The sequence below is a fragment of the Oncorhynchus masou genome, chromosome 33, assembly GCF_036934945.1.
Source record: "Oncorhynchus masou masou isolate Uvic2021 chromosome 33, UVic_Omas_1.1, whole genome shotgun sequence".
NCBI classification, from domain to species: Eukaryota; Metazoa; Chordata; class Actinopteri; order Salmoniformes; family Salmonidae; genus Oncorhynchus; species Oncorhynchus masou.
This window is the reverse complement of record NC_088244.1, coordinates 26742647-26766028: the sequence shown is the minus strand read 5'-3', so window position 1 is coordinate 26766028 and position 23382 is coordinate 26742647. Positions and strand designations below refer to the sequence as shown.

General features: G+C 40.6%; 1 protein-coding gene across 5 annotated transcripts in view; it reads left to right on the top strand.

Annotated features, from left to right (window-relative positions):
* The window catches only part of nadka (NAD kinase a), a 34181-nt gene that overhangs the window by 1639 nt on the left and 9160 nt on the right, over positions 1–23382 (top strand). For 3 of the 5 annotated variants that reach the window (XM_064957064.1, XM_064957062.1, XM_064957063.1), the window contains exons 2-3: positions 2682–2843; positions 9275–9358. In XM_064957064.1, coding sequence (XP_064813136.1) covers positions 2695–2843; positions 9275–9358 — 233 coding nt within the window. In that variant the 5' untranslated portion in view covers positions 2682–2694. Of the gene's footprint in view, positions 1–2681; positions 2844–4692; positions 4888–9274; positions 9359–17563; positions 21751–23382 lie in introns of those variants that run through there. The other 2 variants (XM_064957066.1, XM_064957065.1) reach the window with 2 other exon arrangements.

The following is a 23382-nucleotide window of genomic DNA, read 5'->3' as shown; positions in this document are numbered from 1 at the left end:
TTCTAATGTTAACATGCATGAAACCAAGGCTATTACGGTTACAGAAGTCATCAAAAGAGAGTGCCTGAGGAATAGGAGTGGAGCTCGGCACTGCAGGGCCTGGATTCACCTCTACATCACCAGAGGAGGAGTAGGATAAGGGTACGGCAAAAAGCAATGAGAATTGGTCGTCAAGAACATCTGGAACAAAGAGTCAAAGGAGGTTTCTGGGGGCTATAAAATAGCTTCAAGATATAATGTACAGACAGAGGTATGGTAGGATGTGAATACAGTGGAAGTAAACCTAGGTATTGAGTGATGATGAGAGAGATATTGTCTCTGGAAACATCATTGAAACCAGGTGATGTCATCGCATGTGTGGATGGTGGAACTGAGAGGTTGGATAAGGTATAATGAGCAGGGCTAGAGGCTCAACAGTGAAATAAGCCAATAAACACTAACCAGAAAAGCAATGGACAAGGCATATTGTCATTAAGGAGAGGCATGCTTAGTCGAGTGATCATAAGGGTCCAGTGAGTAGTGAGGTTGGTTGGGGTAACGGAGATTCAGAAAGCTAGCCGGGCCATCGGTAGCAAGCTAGCATAGGATGGAGGTTTGTTTTTAGCCACCTCGTGCGTTTCCGTCGGTAGATTAGTGGGGTTCCGTGTGGTAGAGGGGATCAATCCAATTGGCAAAATAGATATAGTGACGATTAGCGGGCTGCAGATGGGTGTTCAGGTAACGTCGCGACAGAGGGGACAGTTGGATAACTCCCTCGGTCAGATAACATCGGTATTCCAGTCGTGAAGGCCCAATGTGGCTCCGCATCTACAGTAAAACGGGTCCGGATAGGTGATTGTAGCTCAGGAGTGGCTGATGGAACTCTTCAGCTTGCTCCGGGATCGTAAGCCAATAGACTATTGACGTAAGCCAATAGTCACACGGATAGCAGCAAGCTAGCTTCGAGATCCAGGTGTAAATGTCCAGAGCTTGCGGTTGAAATCCGGGGATATAGAGAGAAAAATAGGTCCGGTATGTTCTGGTCTGAGTCATGTTGTATAAAACTGCCGATCGCTTTTCGAGCTAAAGGATAGCTGATGACCATCAACCGTGGTTAGCTGAATACTAACATTAGCCAGTAAGCTGGCTGGCTTCTGTTGTAGATTTCAGATTTGAGGTAAATAATACTTTTTTTTTTTAATTGGTGAGGTGGGTTGCAGGAGAGTGTTTTGAAGTTGAGTTTTTGGAAAATAAAATATCTAAAAGATATGTGAAGAAAGATGTAAATATATATACACGGGACATAACAAGATGTTGTATATCATGTATTTAATTAGTGGGTCCTGCCTTGATGACTATTAGCTTTACAATACTTGTCCTATAGATTTTTGTTGTCTTAAATTATTACTTGGAACAAACTGATAGCTAAAATGCTCCTGGTCCCGGAATGACATGCTAGCTAGTGGTAAAGCTATCTTCTCCTGCTAGCTAGCAACATATCTACTTGTTGTAATTAGCAAGCTAACTAGCAAGATAGCTACTTTACTAAGGTTGTTTGGAGTCATTTTACAGCTTGCATTGATGTTATAATGATTCTGTAATTACAACTAAATAAAATATTTTACCTGATAGAGCAGTTTGTCGGACGGAGATCTCTCGAGCTGTCACCAACTGTCTACTGCCTTTGGTATGGATCATGTCATTGGCAGATGTGATTAGCAACAATAGTACCATGGATAGTACAGGTGTTGTGATTGGTTTACAGTGTAGTACTCTGCAGTGTTTGTCTGTCCAGCTATCTAACATAAAATGTACCTACATTTAGGAAAAATTTGGAAGAATTGACATTGCCAACCAACAAATGTTTTCAGAAGAAATAAATATACACTATGTAAAAAACAGCTCCTCCGTCGACAGTGATCAATCATCTCAAAAGCTAAAGCAGGTGGCTTGTATGGCCCACCACCAAGATGAATTGCCATTCGAGCGGGGTTTAATAACCTTGCCGTAGTAGGCTCCATGACGAGAAATACTAGCCAAGTTACTAACCAGCAGTGGTTAGACTATTTTGGAAAAGTGAGCTAGCTAACTTAGCTGTAACAGATAGCTAGCATGGTAGTTATTGACTGGCTTGCAATCACACTTGTCTTTATATGTAACTAGCTAGCTATCTAGCTAACGTAATGCTGAAAGAAAGATCAACGCAATATGATATGTAGCTAGTAATACTTCATGGGTAATGTAATTTGCACAGTCGGTGTTCCTATGCAATTTCTTGAGCCTCCATACATACATACAGACAGACAGACAGACAGACAGACAGACAGACAGACAGACAGACAGACAGACAGACAGAAGTTCAAGAAGTTTGTCATATGCCACTGACTAGCTAGATACTTTGTATGCTAAATGTTGAACATACATGCTATAACGTTACCAAAAAGACAACATACTTAAGTTTATCTTGCATGAGTACTAGGTACGCTGACCTTGCGTTCTAAGCTAGCTGCTGTATCATTTGGCGTTTGTCAACAGTAGCCCAAAGCTGAAGCTTATAGACTCATATCATATAAGGTTAAACTCTGGGCTATGTAAACCGTAAAAGAGAGAGACTTTTGAAGGCAACCTGTTACCCTGCCTTGTTGACTGTGTAGACCTGACGCCTCAATTTTTGCCCCCTCGTGGCCTGTGTTTCCTATCAGACTGTGAGCTGAGATGGAAACTGGAGAGCAGGTTGGAGTGGAGGCTGTCCCCTACTGCTGTTCTGACTTCGATAGTGGGGAGACCCCCGCCCGTGGCCTGGCTATCCGCACCAGAAAGACCCGCAGCCTGAGCACCTCATCTGCCACTGCCTGCGACTACAGGTACCGTATTATCACCCCGTTTTCACTTCACCGTGTGGAATACTTAAATAAACGATGAAACAATCAACTTTAAAGTCACTCTTAGTTTTCTCACTACCCTATTTTCTTGTTATTCACATTGCCTTTTTCATTTTCAATGTGTATGCGTAAATTGTATATGCACACTTCTGGAGGTACCAGGTTTCTCCCCAGAGAATGTAACTGTGCCACCCTGTGGATTGGCTGCGCCACTATGTGATTATATATATATATATATATTAAATAATTAAAACGCAACATGTAAATTGTTGGTCCTGTGTTTAAAGTGATGAAATTAATGACCCCAGAAGTGTTCCATACGCACAAAAAGTTTATTTCTCTCCAATTTTGTTCACATTTGTTTATATCCCTGTTAGTGAAAATGTTTCCTTTGCCAAGGTAATCCATCCACCTGACAGGTGTGGCATGTGAAGAAGCTGATTAAACAGCATGTTCATTACACAGGTGCACCTTGTGCTGGGGACAATAAAAGGCCACTCTAAAATGTGCAGTTATGTCACACAACACGATGCCACAGATATCTCAAGTTGAGGGAGCGTGTAATTGGCATTCTGACAGCAGGAAGGTCCACCAGAGCTGTTGCCAGAGAATGTTACTTTCTCTACCATAAGCTGCCTCCAACGTTGTTTTAAAGAATTTGACAGTACGTCCAACCGGCCTCACAACCGCAGAACCCGCCACCCCAGGACCTCCACATCCGGCTGCTTCACCTGCGGGATCATCTGAGACCAGCCACTCGGACAGCTGACAAAACTAAGGAGTGTTTCTGTCTTTTGTAAAGCCCTTTTGTGGGGGAAAAACTCATTCGGATTGGCTAGGCCTGGCTCCCCAGTGGGTGGGCCTATGGCTGCACCGCTGCCTAGTCATGTGAAATCCATAGATTAGGGCCTAATGAATTTTAAATTGACTGATTTCCTTGTCTAAACTGTAACTCAGTGAAATTGTTGCATTTAATTTTTTTGTTTTGTTGACATTTTTGTACTTTTCATTTTAGGCCAGGCACCATATCCCAATAGGGTAAAAAAAAAATGCTCAAGAATGCACAAAATAGCAGATACAGGCAGTTACAAACTTTTAGCCCCCCCCCCCCCCCAGGACACACTAGATAATATCTAGTAATATCATCAACCATGTGATTATGATTGATTGTTTTTTTTATAAGATAAGTTTAATGATGGCTAGCTACTTACCTTGGCTTACTGCATTCGCGTAACAGGCAGTCTCCATGTGGAGTGCAACGAGAGAGGCAGATCATTATTGCGGTGGACTAGTTAAATGTAAGGTTGCAAGATTGGATCCCCCGAGCTGACAAGTTGAAAATGCAGATTTCCGATTGTTATGAAAACTTGAAATTTGCCCTAATTAATCGGCCGACCTCTAATCTGGTGTTGTCAAACGGGTACTGTGTGTTAGTGTTTTAGCGACTGAGAATGAGGCATCTGTCGTATGGTAGAGTATGACAGTTGAATCAACATGGGAGATTTCCTGGTGAGCAATGCTTTTCAGATAACACACAGACCCATAATTGCCACTTTCACACTTAATTTATTCCGTTTTGGTAGGCCTAAATGTGCTAGCGTCTCCTTTGCAGTGTGGTTTGAGGTTGACAAGAGAGTATATATACGCAGCCCATTACGACATGTCCGTGGTTTGAAATTCCACCATCTCAAATGTGAAATACTGTACAGTCCCTCAGACAACCAGAGCAGAGGTTTCAAGGAAACGACACATCAAGTGTTTCCCCACGGTAGATGATGCAGGAAGTGGAGGTAGTGTGTGTGATGGCAACAACCAGCTGAGCCCTCCATGAATTATTATTGTCTTAAGCATCACACACACAAACGCATTGTGTTTGTCTGCAGCCTGTAGTGTAGTAACAAATAGCAGTCTGATTCTAAAAGTTCGCTAATAGGATTTGCTAACCTGAGTCACGTGACCTGACTGACCAGAGGGCCTTCTGAGAGGGGAGGAGAGGCAGTCCTCTTATCCAGCGCCATCAGAGCAGGTAAACTCATTTAGCCCAATTGGAAATGGCCTTTCACCCCTAATACAATCTAAGTTCTAAAACAAGTACTGATATTTTAATGAAGTTTAGAAAATTAGTTCAGGATTTTTACACTGCTGCACTCTTGAGGCTGGCTTTCTATCTGTATTTGAGAACTTAGAAGATAACAACAGGTCACTGTGTATGAAACTGAATGTTTCTTTGGTTGCAGCCTAATTTATTATGTTCCTATTTCATTATTTGCTGTTGCAGTATTTCCAAAGCTCAGGTTGGACATTACATTTTAATCAGTGTTTGAGATGAATAGTATTTCTCAATTGGTTAAGCTTAGAAATTTCAGATGGGTGATGAGGGTGTTGCATAATATACTATTTAATTTGACTTCCTTCCAAAATAATTTGTATTACCAGCCCTAGAAATGAATCGTACCTGTATCTGAAGACATGTTAATAGCTTCCAATGTCTCCTGAAAATTGCAGTAGAATTGTCAAAATATAATAATTAGTGGCAATTATTTTGCAACCTCTCATTGTAAATGAGGGGATGTTGAAAATGTAGGCCGAGCCTATGCAGGATGGGTACTTTATTGTTTCATAACAAACTAACAAACCCAGGGCTTAGTATGCCTTCTCATGATTTGAGGTTTCATAAATTATTTTGAAAGGGTATCCTGCGGTGTCTCAACACACTTACACTACCGTTCAAAAGTTAACACATACTCACCTACTTATTCAAGAGTTTTTCTTTTCTACATTGCAGAATAATAGTGATAACATGAACTATGAAGTAGCACACAGAATGATGTAGTAACCAAAAAAGTGTTCAACAAATCAAAATATTTGAGCTTCTTCATATACACTGCACCTGTACATAGCACAAACAACTACCTCTTCCCCCACTGTATTTATTTATTTTGCTCCTTTGCACCCCAGTGTTTCTACTTTGCACACTCAAATCTACCATTCATGTCTGAATTGCTATATTGTATTTACTTCACCACCATGGCCTATTTATTGCGTTTACCTCCCTTATCTCACCTCATTTGCTCACATTGTTTATAGACTTATTTTTCTACTGTATTATTGACTGTACGTTTGTTTTACTCCATGTATAATTCTGTTATATGTGTCGAACTGCTTTGCTTTATCTTGGCCAGGTAGCAGTTGTAAATGAGAACTTGTTCTCAACTTGCCTACCTGGTTAAATAAAGATGAAATAAAAAATAGCCACCCTTTGTCTAAATGACAGCTTTGCTCACTCTTGGAATTCTCCCAACCAGCTTCATGGGGTAGTCACCTGGAATGCATTTCAATTGATAGGTGTGCCTTAAGTTAATTTGTGGAATGCCTTAATGCGTTTGATCCAGTTTGATCCAGTCAGTTGTGTTGTGACAACGTGGGGGGGGGGTATACAGGGAGAGCCCTATTTGGTAAAAGACCAAGTCCATATTGTGGCAAGAACAGCTCAAATAAGCAAAGAGAAACGACTGCCCATCATTACTTTAAGAGATGGTCTGTTCTACCAAACATTTCAAGAACTTTGATGACACTGGATGAAACTGGATATCATGAGGACCCCCATAGGAAAGGAAGACTCAGAGTTAACTCTGCTGCAGAGGATAAGTTACCAACCTCAGAAATTGCAGCCCAAATAAATGCTTCAGAGTTCAAGTAAAAGACACATCTCAACATCAACTGTTCAGAGGAGACTGCATGAATCAGGCCTTCATGGTCGAATTGCTACGAAGAAAGCACTACTAAAGAACACTGAGATTTCTGGTTTCAACCTCCATGTCTTTGTGAGAGGTGTGTGTGTGTCTGAACGGATGATCATCTCGTGTGTATTTCCCACCGTAAAGCATGGAGGAGGTGTTATGGTGTGGGGGTGCTTTGCTGGTGATACTGATTTATCTGTGATTTATTTAGAATTCAAGGCACACAACCAGCATAACCAGCATCACACATAACCAGCATCCCGTCTGGTTTGCGCTTAATGGGACTATAATTAATTTTCAACAGGACAATTACCCAACACACCTCCAGGCTGTGTAAGGACTATTTGACTAAGAAGGAGAGTAATGGAGTGCTGCATCAGATGACCTGGCCTCCACAATCACCGGACCTCAACCCAATTGAGATGTTCTGGGATGAGTTGGACCACAGAGTGAAGGAAAAGCAGCCAAGAAGTGCTCAGCATATGTGGGAACTCCTTCAAGAATGTTTAAATATAAAAGCTTCACTTATTCAAACTTTTTACTTGAACCCTATGCCACAATACTGCTCATGTGTGTGATTTCCTGCAAGACAGGAATGTCAGTGTTCTGCCATGGCCGGCGAAGACCCCGGATCTCAATCCCACTGAGCACCTTGTGGACCTGTTCGATCGGAGTGTGAGGGCTAGGGCCATTCCCCCCAGAAATGTCCGGGAACTTGCAGGTGCCTTGGTAGAAGAGTGGGGTAACATCTCACAGCAAGAAATGGAAAATCAGGTGCAGTCCATGAGGAGGAGATGCACTGCAGTACTTAATGCAGCTGGTGGCCACACCAGATACTGACTGACTTGATTTTGACCCCCCTCCCCTTTGTTCAGGGACACATTATTCCATTTCTGTTAGTCACATGTCTGTGGAACTTGTTCAGTTTGTGTCTCAGGTGTTGAATCTTGTTATATTCATACAAATATTTACACATGTTAAGTTTGTTGAAAATAAACGCAGTTGACAATGAGAAGACATTCCTTTTTTGCCGAGTTTATTATGGCTCAACTCAAATGTGCTGGTTGACCACTGTGCCATACAGATTGCAAAATAGTTGGGAAGAGATTTGATGTACGTAGTCCATGATACAGGGTGTATGAGTTGATATATAAAACAACGCAAGATTCAAGACTGTGCTTTTTCAGCTAAAATTATTACAGAGTTCTTGCCGCCAACAAAATGTAGAATATTTGGGGCATAAAATCATCGAAGCTCTGCAGATTTTTTTGTGAGGATACAGAATCAATAGACCATTTATTTTGGTATTGCCCTCAGGTAGCCTGTTTCTGGTCTCAGGTTTAAAAAAATGACCCTAGAAATTGTACTGTTAGGAGATCTGGAGAGATCGGGTCAGTCAATTACTAATATTCTTAGTAAAAGTATTTATCTTCAACTCGCAATCTGTGGATTCGATTAGATTGGAATAATACGTTAAACATCATAGCATAGTTGAAAGGTATGTGTTGCGTATAAATCTTAAGGTGGCCAGCAGAGAGAGGTGGGTTAGGATGTGGATTTGGAGACAAGTGGGAGTGGAGTTGCAGTGCGGGAGATGGAATGATCAAAGATTTAAAGTAAAAAATTACGTCAAAATAAAACCATTTTTATTATGTTTGAATGACATTGAGGGGCAGTGTTTTTACAGCTAATGCCGGTTTGCCTGAGGCTGATGCCGTGCAGGTGTTTGTACACCTGCAAATACACACACTCTCATTCAAATAAATGCATATTAGAACACACTGCATGTAATAGTGCCAGACATGCACACAAACATATACAGTTGGCATTGCTATTATGATTTTAGTTGTCCTTGATGTCCTTTGTTTTAAATGTTTTATATATACATTTTCTTTGCATTGTTTGCTGTTGTCTTCTGTCTTTTTTCTCTGTATTTCATTCTCTTGGTTGTTGGTGCATTTGGGGGTTCTTGGGGGTGGGGAATGGATATTCTTATTTTTTCTTCTTGGGGGGGGGGGGGGGTCTTGAATGGTTGAGGGACAGCTATTGGGGAACTGTGGGGGGATGTTGGGGGGTTAGGGTTAAAAAAAATTGGCCTGGTGGGAGATCTGTCAACGCGCCCCTTGAGCAGGGCATTGAACCTGGATGCTTGTGTGTTGCTCTGAATGGGAGTCTGTTGGATGACTGGTATGATGTAGTTGTTGAGCGGCTTCACTGCAAGTATATTGTATGTTTCGGATAATCAATATATAAAATTTTAAAAACTCCAAGACTGAAAAGCATTCCAGGTGATGCTGGTTTAGAGAATGCCGCGACTGTGCAAAGCTGTCAAGGCAAAGGGGGGCTACTTTGAAGAATCTCTTTTTGTTTAGGACTTTTTTGGGTACTAAATGATTCCATATGTGCAATTTCATAGTTTTGATGTCTTCACTATTCTACAATGTCAAAAATAAAGAAACCCTTGAATGAGTAGGTGTTCTAAAACTTTTGCCTGGTAGTGTATAGCTATTACTTTCTGACCTTTTTTTAAAGTAGCTATTTTCACCTAAACACAGGGGAGGAACCAGAAGGGTTTGAATTGAGAAAGACCAGACTACTGAAATTATTTTCATTTAGGTTGTTATCAGTATAAAAATTAATCACCGGTTTCTCTTTGTCATTCAAATGTTTCAGGAGAAATCAGTCTCTACATGGACCAAGTCCTGTGACCACTTTTGGACCGAAAGCATGTATGCTGCAGAATCCACACGCAGTCATGTAAGTCCCTAACAACGGATGTTTTTAAATTACACATGGTGCTTGTGATTCTTACCAACTTTTGGGGGGGAAGAGTCACTTATTTTCCACACAGTTAATTAGAATGTATTGTGTAATTGTTTTGTGCATGCTTTTTCGAGTAGTAGTTAAATCAATTATTAGCCATAAAAATCTAAAATTGACTACACTCCACCCTGACTTGATATTTCATTAACAATATTTTATATATTCTGGATGAAATCTCTTCCAGCTAAATAGTTATTGAAGAAAAACTCATTTTGTTAACGTCGCCTTAGAAGGAAGTCAGAACCATGCCATGCTTTTGTCTGCTGCTATTGATTGGCGCAAGTTCCTGATGTATGATGTATTTATGATGTATAACATAATTGAATCCAAACCATAACTCAATATAAATTGCCTGATGTAAGAAACTTGGATCACTTTCACTGAGGGCCAAAATAGTTTGAATCTCCCCATTGTCGGGAATGACTGCTAAATGGTATTTGGACTCAAGTGGACACCTTTTTCATTTGTAATTACACTGAACCAGTCAGACATGGAATGTTCACCTGCATCCAGTAAGTAAAGTCTTCTCCATTCCATTGGGGTCAAGCTAGGCTTTGTTTGTCAACCGACATAACATGGATAAGGTTATACTCTGCAGCTTTCCCTTGCTGAAGATGGATCTATGACAGAACAGAGCCGGTGAAGTGATTAGCCCGCTTCTATATAAATCTGGCCCTTCTTTTGACATGGTTAATTAACAAACCTCCAAATGAGCTTCAATGCCATACAACACTCCTTCCGTGGCCTCCAACTTCTCTTAAATGCTAGTAAAACGAAATGCATGCTCTTCAAACGATCGCTGCCTGCACACGCCCGCCCGACTAGCATCATTACTCTGGTTCTGACTTAAAATATGTGGATAACTATAAATACCTAGGTGTCTGGTTAGACTGTAAACTCTCCTTCCAGACTCACATTACGCATCTCCAATCCAAAAACAAATCTAGAATCGGCTTCCTATTTCGCATCAAAGCCTCCTTCAATCATGCTGCCAAACATACCCTTGTAAAACAGACAATCCTACCCATCCCCTACCGATCCTTGACTTCGGCGATGTCGTTTACAAAATTGCCTCCAACACTCCACTCAGACTGCATCCAATTTGCTATCACGGTGCCGTCCGTTCTGTCACCAAAGCCCCATATATTACCCACCACGACCTGTATGCTCTCGTTGTATACAGTGTGTGAAATGGCGTGAGGAGGTAGGCAATAAATAGGCCATAGTAGCGAACTAATTACATTTTAGCAGATTAACACGTGATAAATGAGCAGATGATGATGTGCAAGTAGAAATACTGGTGTGAAAAAGAGCAGAAAAGTAAATAAAAACTATGGGGATGTGGTAGGTAGATTGGGTGGGCTATTTCCAGATGGACTATGTACAGCTGTAGTGATTGGTTAGCTACTCAGATAGCTGATGTTTAAAGTTAGTGAGGGAAATGTAAGTCTCCATCTTCAGCGATTGTTGCAATTCGTTCCAGTCACTGGCAGCAGAGAACTGAAAGGAAAGGTGGCAAAAGGAGATGTTGGCTTTGGGGATAACCAGTGAGATATACCTGCTGGAGCGCGTGCTACGTGTGGGTGTTATCGTTAGCTGAGATGAGGCGGAGCTTTACCTAGAAAAAGCTTATAGATGACCTGGAGCCAGTGGTTCTGGGGACAAATATGTAGCGAGGGCCAGCTGACTAGAGCATACAGGTCGCAGTTGTGGGTGGTATAAGGGGCTTTGGTAACAAAACGGATGGCACTGTGATAGACTGCATCCAGTTTGCTGAGTAGAGTATTGGAAGCTATTTTGTAGATAACCTCGCCGAAGTCGAGGATCGGTAGGATAGTCAGTTTTACTAGGGTAAGTTTGGCGGCGTGAGTGAAGGAGGCTTTGTTGCGAAATAGAAAGCCGATTCCAGATTTAATTTTGGATTGGAGATGTTTGATATGAGTCTGGAAGGAGAGTTTACAGTCTAGCCAAACACCTAGGTATTTGTGGTTGTCCACATATTCTAGGTCAGAACCGTCCAGGGTAGTGATGCTAGTCGTGCGGGTGGTCGGTTGCCGGCAGCGAACGGTTGAGAAGCATGCATTTGGTTTTACTAGTGTTTAAGAGCAGTTGAAGGCCACGGAAGGAGTGTTGTATGACATTGAAGCTCGTTTGGAGGTTAGTTAACAGTGTCCAAAGAAGGGACAGATGTATATTCAAACAGCTCTTTACCTTTTGCCTGTAGGGGGCAGTATTTTCGTTTTTTGTCTAAAAAAAACTTAACCATTTGAACCTGCCTATTTCTCAGCCCCTGAAACTAGAATATGCATATAATTGTCAGAATAAGATAGAAAGCACTAACGTTTCCAAAACTGTAAAAATATTGTCTGTGAGTGTAACAGAACTGATATTGCAGGCGAAAGCCTGAGGAAAATCCAATCAGGAAGTGCCTCTTATTTTGAAACCTCTCTGTGAAAACATCCGAAGGTCATCAAAGGTAAACGATTAATTTGATTGCTTTTCTGATTTTCGTGACCAAGCTTCCTGATGCTAAGTGTACATGATATTATGCTATGCTATCGATAAATTTACACACGCTTGGATTGCTTTCGCTGTAAAGCATAATTTCAAAATCTGAGACAGGTGGATTAACAAAAGGCTAAGCTGTGTTTTGCAATATTGCACTTGTGATTTCATGAATACGAATTTTTTTTTAGTAATATTATTTGACTGTTGCGCGATGCTATTCAGCGGTTGCTGACGAAAATGATCCCGCTAACGGGATGGGTAGCGCCAAGAAGTTACAAAGGGCATTTATCATTGTTTTCACAATTTCACAGTATTATTCCAACCTCATAGTGTGGAAATATACACTGAACAAAAAATATAAACACAACATGTAAAGTGTTGGTCCCATGGTTCATGATCTGAAATAAAACATCCCAGAAATGTTCCATACGCACGAAAAGCTTATTTCTCTACAATTCTGTGCAGAAATTTGTTTTACATCCCTGTTAGTGAGCTTTCCTCCTTTGCCAAGAGATTCCATCCACCTGACAGGTGTGGCTTATCAATAAGCTGATTAAACAGCATGATCATTACACAGGTTCACCTTGCGCAGGGGACAATAAATATCCACTAAAATGTACTTTTTTCACACAACACAATGCCACAGATGTCTCAAGCTTTGAGGGAGTGTGCAGTTGGCGTACTGACTGTTGGATTGTCCACCAGAATTGTTGCCGGATTGATTGTTAATTTCTCAACCATTAGCTGCCACCAATGTTTTAAAGAATTTGGCAGTATTTTCAACAGGCCTCAAGCACAGACCACGTGTATGGTGTCGTCTGAGCCAATGGTTTGCTCATGTCAACATTGTGAACAGAGTGCCCCATGGTGGCGGTCGGGTTATGGGCAGGCATAAGCTACGGACACAATTGCATTTTATCGATGGCAATTTGAATCCACAGAGATACTGTGACGAGGTCCTGATACCAGAGGTCGACCGATTATGATTTTTCAACGCCGATACCGATTATTGAAGGACAAAAGCCGATGCCAATTTAATCGGACGATTTTTAAAATGTGTATGTATGTATGTATGTATGTATGTATGTGTATGTAATAATAATTACAACAATACTGAATTAACACTTATTTTAACTTAATATAATACAAATAAATCATGAAACATGTTCAATTTGGTTTAAATAATGCAAAAACAAAGTGTTGGAGAAGAAAGTAAAAGTGCAATATGTGCCATCTAAGAAAGCTTATGTTTCAGTTCCTTGCTCAGAACATGAGAATATATGAAAGCTGGTGGTTCCTTTTAACATGAGTCTTCAATATTCCCAGGTAAGATGTTTCAGGTTGTAGTTATTATATGAATTACAGGACTATTTCTCGCTATACCATTTGTATTTCATATACCTTTGACTATTGGATGTTCTTATAGGCGCTTTAGTGTTGCCAGTGTAACAGTATAGCTTCCGTACCTCTCCTCGCTCTAACCAGGAACACAACGACAACAGCCACCCTCGAAGTAGCGTTACCCATGCAGAACAAGGGGAACAACTACTCAAGTCTCAGAGCGAGTGACATTTGAAACGCTATTAGCGCGCACCCCGCTAACTAGCTAGCCCTTTCACATCGGTTACACGAGCCTAATCTCGGGAGTTGATAGGCTTGAAGTCATAAACAGCAGAGCTGCAGCAAAACGCACAAAAGTGCTGTTTAAATGAATGCTTATGAGCCTGCTGGTGCCTACCATCGCTGAGTCAGACTGCTCTATCAAATCATAGACTTAATTATAACACACAGAAATGCGAGCCTTCGGTCATTAATATGGTCGAATCCGGAAACGATCATCTCGAAAACAAGACGTTTATTCTTTCTGTGAAATACGGAACCGTTCCGTATTTTATCTAATGGGTGGCATCCATCAATCGAAATATTCCTGTGACATTGCACAACCTTCAATGTTAAGTCATAATTACGTAAAATTCTGGCAAATTAGTTCGCTGACCCTGACTGCGTGCAATGAACGCAAGAGAAGTGACAATTTCACCTGGTTAATATTGCCTGCTAACCTGGATTTATTTTTGCTAAATATGCAGGTTTAAAAATATACTTCTGTGTATTGATTTTAAGAAAGGCATTGGTGTTTATGGTTAGGTACATGTTGGAGCAACGACGGTCCTTTTTTGCGAATGCGCACTGCATTGATTATATGCAACGCAGAACACGCAATATAAACTAGTAATATCATCAACCATGTGTAGTTATAACTAGTGATTATGATTAAGTTTAATGCTAGCTAGCAACTTACCTTGACTTCTTACTTCATTCGCGTGAGGCAGGTGGTTCGTGTTGGACTAGTTAACCGTAAGGTTGCAATTTTGAATCCCTGAGTTGACAAGGTAAAAATCTGTCGTTCTGCCCCTGAACAAGGCAGTTAACCAACCGTTCCCGGGCCGTCATTGAAAATAAGAATGTGTTCTTAATTAACTGACTTACCTAGTTAAATAAAGATGAAATAAAGGTGTAAAAAAAAAACCATTGTCAAAATCGGCGTCCAAAGTTACCAATTTCCAATTGTTATGAACTTTAAATCTGCCTTAATTAATCGGCCATTCCGATTAGAACTTTAACGCTGTAAAATCTTTAACTGTTTATTTTTGGTGTGTTTGTATGTGTATAGTTGAAGTCGGATGTTTACATACACTTAGGTTGGAGTCATTAACTCATTTTTCAACCACTCCGCAAATTTCTTGTTAACAAAATATAGTTCTGGCAAGTCGGTTAGGACTTCTACTTTGTGCATGACACAAGTAATTTTTCCAACAATTGTTTAGACAGATTATTTCACTTATCATTCTCTGTATCACAATTCCAGTGGGTCAGAAGTTCACATAAACTAAGTTGACTGAGCCTTAAACAGCTTGGAAAATTCCAGCAAATTATGTTATGACTTTAGAAGCTTCTGATTGGCTAATTTACATCATTTGAGTTAATTGGAGGATGTGGATGTATTTCAAGGCCTACCTTCAAACTCAGTGCCTCTTTGCTTGACATCATTGGAAATTCAAAAATCAGCCAAGACATCAGAATTTTTTTGGGTAGACCTTCACAGGTCTGGTTCATCCTTGGGAGCAATTTCCAAACGCTTGAAGGTACCACGTTCATCTGTACAAACAATAGTACGCAAGTAAAACACCATGGGACCACGCAGCCGTCATACCGCTCAGGAAGTAGAGGCATTTGTTCTGTCTCCTGGTGCGAAAAGTGCAAATCAATCCCATAACAACAGCAAAGGACCTTGTGATGATGCTGGAGGAAACGGGTACAGAAGTATCTATATCCACAGTAAAACAAGTCATATATCGACAACCTGAAAGGCTGCTCAGCAAGGAAGAAGCCACTGCTCAAAAAATGCCATAAAGCCAGACTACGGTTTGAAACTGCACATGGGGACAAAGAGAGTACTTTTTGCACAATGGTCTGATGAAGCAAAAATAGAACTGTTTGGCCATAATGACTGTCGTTCTGTTTAGAGGAAATAGGGGGAAGTTAAAGCTTGGTCGCAAATGGGTCTTCCAAATGGACAATGACCCCAAGCATACTTCCAAAGTTATGGCAAAATGTATTCAGGACAACAAAGTCAAGGTATTGGATTGGCCATCACAAAGCCTTGACCTCAATCCTATAGAAAATTTGTGGGCAGAACTGAAAAAGCGTGTGTGAGCAAGGAGGCCTACAAACCTGACTCAGTTACACCAGCTCTGTCAGGAGGAATGGGCCAAATTTCACCCAACTTATTGTGGAAACTTGTGGAAGGCTACCCTAAACATTTGACCCAAGCTAAACAATTTCAAGGCAATGCTACCAAATACTAATTGAGTGTATGTAAACTTCTGACCCACTGGGAATGTGATGAAAGAAATAAAAGCTGAAATAAAAAAATCATTTTATCTACTATTATTCTGACATTTCACGTTCTTAAAATAAAGTTGTGATCCTAACTGACTTGAGACATGACATTTTTACTAGGATTAAATGTGAGGAATTGCGAAACTGAGTTTAAATGTATTTGGCTAAGGTGTATGTAAACTTCTGACTTCAACTTTTATTTGTATATACACACACACAGTACCTTTGTGAAGTATTCAGACCCCTTGACTTTTTCCACATTTTTGTTAGGTTACAGCCTTATTCTAAAATGGATGAAATACATGTTTTCCCCTCAAGCGACACACAATACCCCATAATGACAAAGCAAAAATGTTTTTTGAAATTTGCTATTTTATACAAAATAGTAAACTGAAATTACATTTACATAGGTATTCAGGCCCCTTACTCAGTAATTTGTTGAAGAACCTTTGGCAGTGATTACACCCTAGACTCTTCCTGGTTATAACACCACAAGCTTGGCACTCCTGTATTTGGGGAGTTTCTCCCGTTCTTCACTGCAGATCTTCTCAAGCTCTATCAGGTTTAATGGGGAGCGTCGCTATTCAGCTATTTTCAGGTCTCTAAGATGTTCGATCGGGTTCAAGTCCCTCCCCTGGCTGGGTCACTCAAGGATATTCAGAGACTTGTCCCGAAGCCACTCCTGCGTTGTCTTGGCTGTGTGCTTAGGGTTGTTGTCTTGTTAGAAGGTGAACCTTTGCCCCAGTATGAGGTCCTGAGAGCTCTGTAGTAGGTTTTCAACAAGGATCTCTGTACTTTGTTCCATTCATCTTTGCCTCGATCCTGACTAGTCTAGCAGTCCCTGCCGCTGAAAAACATCCCGACCGCATGATTCTGCCACCACCATGCTTCACCGTAAGGATGGTGCCAGGTTCCCCCCAGATGTGACGTGTGGCATTCAGGCCAAAGGGGTAAATCTTGGTTTCATCAGACCAGAGAATCTGGTTTCTCATGGTCAGTCTTTAGGTGCCTTTTGGCAAACTGTAAGCTGGCTGTCATGTGCCTTTTTAACGAGGGGTGGCTTCAGTCTAGCCACTACCATAAAGGCCTGATTGGTGGAGTGCTGCAGAGATGGCTGTCATTCTGGAAGGTTCTCCAATCTCCACAGAGGAGCTGTGTTGGTGTGACCATCGGGTTCTTTGTCACCTCCCTGACCAAGGACTTTCTCCCCCTATTGCTCAGTTTGGCCGGTCGGCCAGCTCTAGGAAGAGTCTTGGTGGTTCCAAACGTATTCCATTTAAGAATGATGGAAGCCACTGTGTTCTTGGGGACCTTCAATGCTGCGGAAAGGTTTTGAATACCCTTCCCCAGATCTATGCCTTGACACAATCCTGTCTCGGCGCTCTACGGACATTTCCTTCGACCTCATGGCTTGGTTTTTGCTCTGACATGCACTGTCAACTGATCTTTATATAGACAGGTGTGCCTTTCCAAATTATGCCCAATCAGTTGAATTAGCCACAAGTGGACTCCTATCAAGTTGTAATAACATCTCAAGTATGATCAATGGATACAGGATGCACTTGAGCTTAATTTCGAGTCTCATAGCACAGGGTCAGAGTTTTTTTTTTTTACATTTGCAAAGATTTCTAAACATGTTTTTGCTTTGTCATTATTGGGTATTGTGTGTAGATTGCTACGTTACAGCCTTATTCTAAAATGAATTAAATAAAACAAATCCTCAGCAATGTGGAAAATCAAGGGGTCGGAATACTTTTCTGAAGGCACTGTATACCGAAGTATGTGGACAACCTTTCAAATTAGTGGATTCGGCTATTTCAGCCATACCCTTTGCTGATCGATGTCTAAAATTGAGCACCCAGCCATACAATCCCCATAGACAAACATTTTGACAGTAGAATGGCCTTACTGAAGAGCTCAGTGACTTTCAACGGGGCATCCTATACCTTTCCAACAAGTCAGTTCGTCAAATTTCTGCCCTGTTAGAGCTTCCCTGTTCAACTGTAAGTGCTGTTATTGTGAATTGGAAATGTTGTTGCACCTAGACATCTCTGCTGCAACGTGGTAGGCCACACAGGCTCAAAGAATGGGACTACTGTGCTGAAGCAGTGCTAAAAATAGTTTGTCCTCGGTTGCAACACTCACTACCAAGTTCCATGCAAGGTTCATGCAAAATATTTTGTCAAGATCGGTGTAGAAGATCTTGACTAACCTGCACAGAGCCCTGACCTCAACTCCATCGAACACCTTTGAGATGAACTGGAAAGTCGACTGCAAGCCAGGCCGAATCGCCCCTGACCTCACTAATGCTCTTGTGGCTGCTGTGGGGACTTGCCTCCATTCCAACATCTAGTGGGAAAGCCTTATCAGAAGAGTGGAGGCTGTTATAGCAGCAAAGGGGGGTGCAACTCCATATTAATGCTTGTGATTTTGGAATGAGATGTTCGACGAGCAAGTGTCCACTTACTTTTGGTCATGTATTGTAAAACAGGACAATTTACTTTTTTGACTACTTTTTTGACTGGGCCTTTAAGACACTCGGAGTAAAAATCTATTCGTTAAAGTTTCTCAGCTGGTGAACAAGACAATTTGAGATTGTGGAAAATGTTATTATGCTCTGACATCGTTGCAAATTATGGGGAATAACCAATCGCGAGGATCATCGCCGGCTGTAGATTTTGTGATTTTGCGTTCCAAAGGGGCAACATGAAATAGTGATACATGTTGTAGTTTAATTAAATCGAAACACAAGTGTGACTTGACGGTATATCATGTGAAATATGCCTTCAAATCATTGTCAAAAGTGCGGGATATTATGTTGCATGTACACTACTGTTACAAAGTTTGGGGTCACATAGATATTTCCTTTTATGGATTGATCATACAGAAATATACAGATATTATTCCAAATCAATTGCCTGTATGGTGTGAGAAACGCTCACTTACTGCCTTATCGATAATCAAGAATTCTGCTGGTAACTCTTAATGGACAGCTCATGAGGGCTCCTCAATATCTGCCGAATAGACTTCAGGCTTAGTTTTTATTTTTACCCATAAGAGTATAATTAAAATATCTCTATTCTCAGCACTTACGACTGGTTTTCAACTCTCAGGTGCTTTGTGGATACAGGCCAAGATCACACATTATGGGATAGTCTGCATACAGCTCATGAAAGACTCTTACCAAAGCAGTTTGGCTGCCCCTTAGATTGGCCAGAGCCTTCCTTGGCCCTTGACTCGGGCCATCATGTAACCTGGTTATTATACTGTCTGCTTTAAGCAGCAATAATGGATGAATTGTGACTACGTACGTTCACACACACATGCATATTGACTCCACACACTTACATGTATACACTTTCACACTCTTTACGTACCATGCTGCTGCACTGTTTATCTATCCTGATTGCCTAGTCACTTTTACCCCTACCTACATCTACATATTACCTCAACTACCTCATACCACTTCACATTGACTAGGTACCGGTACTCTTTGTATTTCGTCTCATTATTGTTATTTTATTGTTACTATTTATTTATTTTGTAGCAAATTTGTCTAAATGTTCTTAACTCTGCATTGTTGGGAGAAGGCTCGTAAGTAAGCGTTTCAAGATAGTCTACACCTGTTGTATTTGTCGCATGTGACAAATAGAATTAGATTGGATCAGCATCCTCAGGTGCAAGCCTCTGGGCTGGCTATAAGTAGCAGAGAGAGCCTATAAAACTGTTACAGCCTGCCTATCAGCAGTGTTGGGAAAAGTACTCAATTGTCATACTTGAGTAAAAGTATAATTTTACTTGAGTAACTTTCTATTAAAAAGATCAGTCACCAAGTAAAATATTACTTGAGTAAAAGTCTAAAAGGATTTGGTTTTACATTTACTTAAGTATCAAAAGTAAAAGTATACATTTCAAATTCCATATATTAAGCGAACCAGACTTCATCATTTTATTATTTTTACTTATAGCCAGGGGCACACCAACACTCAGACATTATTTACAAAAGATGCATTTGTGTTTAGTTTGTCCGCCAGACCATAGGCAGTAGGGATGACCATGTGTTCTCTTGATAAGTACATCAATTTCAGTTTCTTGTCTTGCTAAGCATTCAAGGTGTAACTAGTACTTTGAGTTGTCGTGGAAAATGTATGGCGTAAAAAGTACAATATTTTCTTTAGGAATGTAGTAAAAAATATAAATGAAGTACAGATACCCCCCAAAAAACTACTTAAGTAGTAGTTTTACTTAAGTACTTTACACCACTGCCTACCAGTACTCCTTGATAAATACATAACTGAGTAGCAGTGTAGGTTGATAGTGTGCTTTAGAGGGAAGACATACAAACATGAACATCAACCGTGCGCGTGTGGTCATTCTTTCTCCTCTGACCACAGAACATCGGCCTGCATTTTCTATTCATTTCCCGGCGATTCTACATGTTGATTAAACTCAATATGCTATTCTGTTATTTTGAAATACATTTTATTAGCATAATAATGTTTCTTACTTTATGATGGTGTAGGCCTATATTTAAATTGAATCATAAGATGCTCCAAGGGTGTGGCTATTGAACTCGTTTAGGCCTGGCTATTCTAGTGTTAATTGGTTCTTTATCCATGACTGGGAATGAAGAGGGGATTTCTCTTGGAGAGGTGAACGTGTGTGTGTGGTCTCTTCATTCACTATTTGACAATTGATTGTCACCCCTCAGACTTATTACGGTAATCTTGTCTATAGATAACATCTGTTATTACATGTGTGAAATTTGTTTAGGTTTAGTTTCGATGGGCCATTATCAGCTGGGCAGACAACTGACGTCCTCCTAAAAATGCTTAACACATTCTGTTTGTTATCGAAATTCTTACAATGTCAGTGTGTTAAATAGACTTATTTAGGAAAAGTCCAGGACTGGGGGGAGATATGACTTAAAAAATGGCAGAGAAATTACATTTTTAAAATGGCATGAAGTTCAGAAGACGTTGGTGGGTCGAGGATGAATTAGTCTGTTCATGACTCAATGCTATAAGCAAGAACACCTTTATAACTTTTCCCTGGTAAGCCATTTCCTTGTCTGGGTGGGTGTGTCCATTTAAACTACCCAACCCTAATAGGAAGGGCATTTTTCTTTGTGTGTGTAAGAGAGACTGACAGAGACACTGGGGACTGTGTAGTGATGGACTATAGAGAGAATCCACACCCTTAATATATCTGGTATGACGAAGAGCAGTCATTGACAGGCACTTGTTTTAGGATGGCTCTTTTTTTCTTTTATTTAACCAAATATTTGTTTACAATTTTTAACTCTTCTAAAATGTATATTTGAATACAATGCTTAAATTGATTTATTTTTATTTTTACATAGCAGTATGTGGTAGTTGAAAGTATTTAGCTCTTACTGCATACGCCCTAGGAAACCTTTTAGGTTGGCCTACCTGGGGAAAATCCACTTGAACATTGTTCTATATCATAACACAGCTAGCCAATGAGCGGGTAGTTTCCCTTAAAGGGGCAGGTCTGTAGTGGTTGTGGGCGTTACTTGTGGTGATGTCATCTTTCAGGTCTGTCTTAAGATGAGTGAGCGGTTTGGATGACTGGCAGAATAGAGATTTAACTTTTAGATGTTGTTGTGTGGACAGCAATTCAAGAAGAATTAGTGACTAGTTTGGCTTTCCTGGTGTTTTGATGAGGGGGAGAGATTGAAGACGGCTCATGGGAAGACTACAGAGCAGAATGAATTGTTTTGCTTTAGATTGTGGAATCGGTAGACTGAAGAGCAGGTAGCAAGGCAAAACCTGGCAGTTAGTGCCTTCCACTCATCTCTGCTAGAAGAAGCCTCATCACATGCAGGCAGACATGAAATTCAACCAGTGTGTGCAACAGCAAGCTCTGGAGAACAGCGACAACAAAGTGTGGAAATGGTAAGAATATTCTCGTTCCTCTCTGTCTGCTGACAGCGTTTCTCAACAGGAACATGGTGGTGCCAGTAATGTTTGACTGAATTTTTAACCTGCATTGTCTTCTATTGTTGGCAGTAAGTTTTGTTTTAACACATTTTCTATGTGAAACATTTATCTCAAAAGAACACTTTTTGATCTTGCACAAGGTCAACAGACTGCCTTACCACAGAAAAATGACAATTCACTGGCTGTGTAAATGTGAAGCATCCGCTTGGCGTTTTCACTCACTACCAAATATGGTAGTGAGAGGAAGCCCAGTGGTTGAAGATGGAAGGAGATGGATTTTGGCCAACCTTCTGCATGTTTTCTCATCAACTTAAACATTTTATCTTAATACAGTTTTCTGTTCCCAAAGCTAGAATCTGTTATGAGCAGAGTGGACTAAGTTTTTTTTGTAGACTTTACCCTTTGCCAAATTTAAAAAAAAAAAATGGTGTTCTTTTGGAGTGGAAAGGTGAGTTGAGTTGTATCACACACGCATCAGAGTAGTCATTCCCTAACAGAAATATGCAGTTGCATGCTAGAACGGGCCAATAGGATCTCGCTAGCTCGTCCACCTCCTTGTTTGTTCTGCACACTGACTAATTTGTTCCCATTGGAAACAACAGGCTGTGGTCTATCTTGGCTTAGTTATAAAAACATCTTTGGCCTAACTATGGTTTTCCCTAAGTTAGGCTACTTGTGGATTAGTTTGGGTTTTTGTTTGAATTGGCCATTTGAGTTTTCACTTAAGGTAATGTCTAACCAGCTCATAAAGTCTACAATGACTGATAAAGCCAATCACAGGCAAGTGTAATGATAAATTACAAGTAGCCTTACTTTGAAAAAATGGCAAGTGCAAGTTCTACCGCGTAACAATTGATAAAGTATTTAAGTATCTGTAAACCTTCAAAAATGTACATGACTTTGGAAATATGAAACAAATACAGCAGTGGAAGTTGACAAGAAAAATACTTCCTTATTATGTAGTGATGGGGAATCATTTTGACTATCGCAAAATTATTTTTTAGCTTGTTGTCTGTACCTGCTCAAACTCCAGTATTTTTCCTTCATAGCTTGTTCTCCATTTTATTTTTTAAATAGGGAGCCAATTTGTTTTCAGCACTTATTTCCATGACTGATCAAAACTCGTTTTCATGGCTCTCTTGTCTCTGCAGCAGACATATGGTGCACAATATGTTTGGACCATCGTATAACAATATATATTGTATCAGCACCTTAGTATTGTGATAATATTGTATCGTGAGGGCCCTGGCAATTTCCAGCCCTAGAATTATGACACCAAAGCATTTACAATCTGTACCCTTAATCAGGGTGTTATTCCTGCACCTTGGTTGGAACGCGAGGTCCCTGTGATGAGTATGTAAATGTACTGGTCCCTGTCTTGACTCTTTTGAACTCTGATGTTGCTAAACTAAGCCCTGGCCAATAATAGGATAGGTGTTAAGCAGCCTTGCCTCTTATCCAACTGGGCAAACACAAACCGTATGAAGTAACACTGAGCCAACAAGAGCTCAAAACATGGCTATTGAGAGCTCACCGTGCCCAAACCAGAAATGTTCCACTGCCACAACGCTTACAGGTTACAGTAGT